Genomic DNA, 5,000 nt, shown 5'->3' with positions numbered 1-5,000 from the left:
CATCTCTATTTTTGATGTGGCTGACTCCTGAACTTAGCACCACAATGCCTTCAAAAAACGATTATATACCAAGACCAAAATTGAGTGGCTTTAGATTTTCTCAACAACCCGGCTTTCGACGCCAGTGGGTACGAGCCATGAATAGGGGGCAGTTTATTCAAGCCGAAGACAGCAAAGTAAATACGGCAAATGCCTTGTTTCTTTCAATCACGCAATAATCAAGAAATGACGCAAGATATATTATGAGTTCTATAAGGCCAGGAAAGAGAAGGAAAATGCTTAACCGTTACTACGTAAAATTGTCTGGAACGCAGGTTCAAGTAGAATCATTTGAGACATAAGTTAGATTAAAGTTAAAGTCCTATATTGGTTAGAACTCTTGGCTTTATCAACAACAAAAACAAAGCTGAAAACCTAAAATGCCAACTTCAGCTGGTCTTATGCAATTGACCCTTACCTATCATAGCTTGCGACTGGTACAAGTTTAATCAAACCTCCCCTTATCAATTCTTAATCTTATATGTAGCACTGTGTTGTGTTAGGATACTAAATATTGGGGACATGGCTCAGTGCTAAGTGCTGGCTTTAAAATCTCAGGGTTCGGCCGGCTCAGCTACAGTTGAGTACCTGCGTTAGGATGTTGGGTTCAGAGCCGTGGCGGAGAGGAATTTACCACCCTACCGCATCATCTCGCGGCTTAGAATATATATTCCTCTACAAACATGTCCCCCTTGGGTAAGCAATCATCATAAAGGAAAGAGAACATAACGTTTATAAAATTTATTGAAAATCAACTGATGCAAATCACAGAACATGTGAATTTCGGGCCCGCTTTTTCATTTCCAGTTAACTGTGCACCGTAACAAGCAAACATGAAGTGGAATAAATCATGCTGTGAACTTCAAAATGAAGTAAAGGAGATATCAAATGTAAACACTAAAACTCACTTCCTCTGAACATTTCTTCACTTGATCACGAACAAACACAGAACACAGTATCTGGGCGAGAAGTATGAGCGATGGGTAAAGGGTGTATGGTAAGCTACAACTCACTACATCCATATCTACACATTCTACCGCCTTTCTGAGGTTCTTATTTTGGTTTAGTCTAGAGGGGTACATGGCCTGTTTCTTGCCCTTTTTGTCAATGTTTCCTTTTCTGTATTTCTTTCCCTCTAACAGGAAGAGCCATCACGAAGGTCTTGCCTGTGCTTAAATATCCCCTCGCATCCCTAGAGATAGCAGAGGCCCTCATTCTGGTGGCACCACTGGGGCTGGATGCGGTCGGCCTCGATCCCTCTCGCCACCAGACGCTGCCGCTGGTGGATCAGGCGGGTCTCGGCTGGCTCCCAGTTGTGGCTAGGGTTCGTCCACAGGCGCTCGGCAAGTGCGGATCCGCGCGGCCACAGCTGCAAGAGAGGAACGGTTTGTATCAAGCTATACAGTAACCTACAGGGAAAAACAAAGACTGAAGATTCTTTAAAGCAACTGGAAAAATTCAATAACACTGTAAGAATATTGAGATGTAGTAAGAAAGGATCACGGTTACAGGTCTTGTTGTTTGACAGCCTCATAAAGATATTACTCTTTTATAAAATGTTTCTTATATTAGTATTTTTGAGCAATAACTGCCACAAATTTCAAATGAACATGTATTGTTCAGTTAAGGTATGTTCTATGTTCATGAAAGAATGATGTAAAGCATACTTCACAAAAGATGTTGCTCGGCAATTTTCAATATTTATATAAATATGAGGGCTGTACATTTAAGTGTACATTTATGTACATTCAAATCGGCATCCTTAATGCATAGAGCTGCAATTCATGTAGCTAATAACTTACTCTTGAGTCAAGCGAAGTTTCGTCGACCTGTTCTGACCAGAGGGCAGCTTCACCTCCTAAGATGCTGTTACTGTAGGTATTTCCTGTCAGGTTGGCGGCAATATCATGGGGATTGTTGTCGTACACGGCCTGCCATCCCTTGTAGGGGCTGCACCAGTTGTTGCCCTCGCCGACCCAGGCGCCGAAGCCGCAGTCCAGGTACCAGTGGTCGTAGTTGGAGAAGATGACGCGGAAGTTCTTCTGCAGGAGCTCCCCGATGAGCTTGTCTGTCCCGGTCGTCCAGATCTGGATGATGTACTTGGTGGGGTCGAGGTACTGGTCGGCGCGGCCTTCCTCGGTCAAGTGGGACGTCCACAGGATGCCAGGAACCTCGTTGCCGCCGTTGGCGGCGGTGAGGAGCTGGCGGGACTTCTCCTGGAAGATGCTCCACTGGTTGTAGTAGGCGTCGGCGTCGCGGCCGAAGTTGTTCTCGTCCATCCAGCTGGTGATCTCGTCCGTGGTGTTCCAGCAGTTGAGATTCACCTGCAATGCAACGGGCATTATCAATGACAACACTGCTCTGACAGTTAGGTAATAACTCTTTTACACCACTAAAACTGGCAATTTAAGGCTTATTCTACCTCATCTCCTCCATAATGGAAAAGGTCGATTGGGCTGAAGAGCTCCACCATCTCATTGTAGATCTGACCGAGGATGTCATACATGTTGGGGTTGGCCAGGTTGAGCTGTCCGCAAGGAGGCTCCACACAGTAGGATTGCCAAGGTTCCTGAAAGACGAGACATTGTTATAGTAAAATGGCATGTAGATTGCACCTTCTAAATCCTGATATTGGTGAAGGATTTTTAGGAAAGCTATATCCTATTACTAACAAACATGGCAGGGTTGTGCATTAATTGTTTTTGTTTGCATTGATGTAAATCCATTTTTGTGCAAGCGCAAAAGCCATTCAATGGACTAATTTCAATAGATAATATACAGCTCAGAGCAAAATTGTCCTTTGAATCTGCATGTAAAGAAACACCGTTGCATCACTCACCTGGTTCACACAGACAGCCAGCTTCCCCAGTCCCTGTTTTTCTCCCCACTGGAACCCATTGCCGACGTGGGCGGGGGCGTCGAACTCTGGCAGCACGCGGATACCCCGGACTCTGCCGTATTCCACCAGGTGGCGGACGTCTGCAGGGTAGTAGACCTGCCGAGAACTGTAGGCACCGTAGTAGGCCATCTTGGGGAGCGTCTCGAGGTAGAGCGGGAAGGAGTGGGAGTCGGTGATGTGCCAGTGGAAGGTGTTGAGCTTGTTGGCTGCCATGGCATCCAGTGTCCGCTCAATGGAGTTGACATCAAAGAAATTTCTCGAGGTGTCCAGGAGAATTCCTCGGTAGGCGAAGGCCGGCGAGTCCTCCACGGTGGCATCGTTGACGAGCATGAGGGTATCTCTGTTCTCTTCATACTCTGTCAACTGCGACAGCGTCTCGAGGGCGTGGCGGGCGCCGAAGTAGGATGGTGCAATGATTGTGGCAGTGGAAGTGGAGCCGCTGGTGGACACCCTGAGGGTATAGGTTTCGTCGGTGCTAAGACCAAGGCGGGTCTCGCCGCCTGCCACGGTGATGTCCAAGTGGAGTGTGTGTGCAATAGTTTCTGGATCCCAAGGGCCCTTCCAAGGGGCTGAGCCCTCACTGTACTCTGGATGGTTGCGCTGCAGGTTGTCCTTGAATATCTCGACTGCCTGGTCGAGCAAAGAACACACGCCTTGCTGGCATGTTGTCTTCTGCGTCACGTTGGTCGGAAGGAACTCTACGACATTGTCACCAATGACGGCCTTTGACGGGCGTGGCCACAGCACCCCCACTTCACCACAGGTCAGCTTGCAGAAGTTGAGCGTCCGAGCTTGTGATAGGCCCGTGTTCTCCTCCTTAACGCACGTGCTGTTCACGCACTTGTATCCCCAGGGAGAGGGTAGCCTGGTAGGAGAGAGAATCAATGCCGCTACTTAAATTAACATTGTGATTCCATCATGGGTCTTTTCTTAGTTCTGGATCTGAAACCTGAATCTGCCCATCGGCCGCCGTGGAGCGAAAGAAAACGGGAGCGAGCGAGACTGATGACGTCACCAGCGCCAGTCTCATGGCTACCTTGCTTCGTTTTGTCTCATAATATCACGACTATTTTTTAAAATACTTCTTGCTTTAACACTAATGCTAAATGCAAAAAAATGATAAAAAAATTAACACAATAAATAACAAATACATTTCTCCAAAAATATTATGAACAAAATTAACAAGTTAGTAAGGCAATATACAATTAGATGTATAAATATTTTGACAAACAGAGAGAGTATCTATTAAAGTAAATAAACTGAAAACAAATTAGTGATCAATATATCAATATATATCAATATATTTCTTACAATATGCCTTGTCTAAATGATTTTGGAATTGTACAACACGGTGCTAGTGAATTTCTAAACCGTGTTACATGTAAACCAGGTTAATTAAACACGTTAGCCTAGGATTAGCTTAATGTTTCAGACTAACTGATAATAATATTTCCATATCAATGTCGGGTATATTATTAACTAAACAAATTTCCTCTAGTGGTTTTATACGTAGCACATGTATTTCCTATCACTGCTATATAGTTTACCCTGTACATCTCTTTGTATCTTTGTAACTATTATTGTAACTTAATTTTCTGGCCACTAGTAAATTTCAAAGAATTAAAAATTCTGCCACACGAGTGAAACCATCCTCTCCTTTGTTAATTTCATAGGGAAACATGACATGTAACGCTGTCTCCTTTCTTCCGAATTGACAAGGATTCGTGCATAGATGGCCAACTAGTATTTTCCTCAAGTGGAAAGTAAGCAGATGTAAGTGACTGAAAGCAGCGTTTGTCGCTTTTGAATATTGGTAGGTCATTGGTGACATCATCAACCTCGCCTCCGTTTTCTTTCGCTCCGCTGCGGCCGGTGGGCAGATTTTTAACTCTGTATAGGGAGAGTAGACTGATATATATAGTCTAAAATCTTGTAGAAGGAAAAAGAAAGAAGAAGAACTTTGTGTGGATCTTGCTAGGAACTATTAAATATAGCTAGTTAAGTTTCGCTTAATCGCTCCCATTTCTCCGAAGGGAAGTGTAATTAGTTAGTGTAATGAGTT

At 44.6% G+C, this 5,000-nt stretch overlaps 1 protein-coding gene across 1 annotated transcript in view; it reads right to left on the bottom strand.

Moving 5' to 3' along the window:
* Positions 1-765: 765 nt before the first annotated feature.
* The window catches only part of LOC119569601 (chitooligosaccharidolytic beta-N-acetylglucosaminidase-like), a 15,355-nt gene continuing 11,120 nt past the window's right edge, over positions 766-5,000 (bottom strand). The window contains exons 3-6 of the mRNA XM_037917684.1: positions 2,879-3,803; positions 2,462-2,608; positions 1,842-2,363; positions 766-1,408 (exon numbers count right to left, since the gene is read on the bottom strand). Of these exons, the coding sequence (XP_037773612.1) occupies positions 1,232-1,408; positions 1,842-2,363; positions 2,462-2,608; positions 2,879-3,803 (1,771 nt within the window). The 3' untranslated portion in view covers positions 766-1,231. The remainder of the gene's footprint in view (positions 1,409-1,841; positions 2,364-2,461; positions 2,609-2,878; positions 3,804-5,000) is intronic.

This window comes from Penaeus monodon, chromosome 4, assembly GCF_015228065.2.
Source record: "Penaeus monodon isolate SGIC_2016 chromosome 4, NSTDA_Pmon_1, whole genome shotgun sequence".
NCBI lineage: Eukaryota > Metazoa > Arthropoda > Malacostraca > Decapoda > Penaeidae > Penaeus > Penaeus monodon.
The sequence above is the reverse complement of the archived record's forward strand: the minus strand, read 5'-3'. Positions and strand labels throughout refer to the sequence as shown.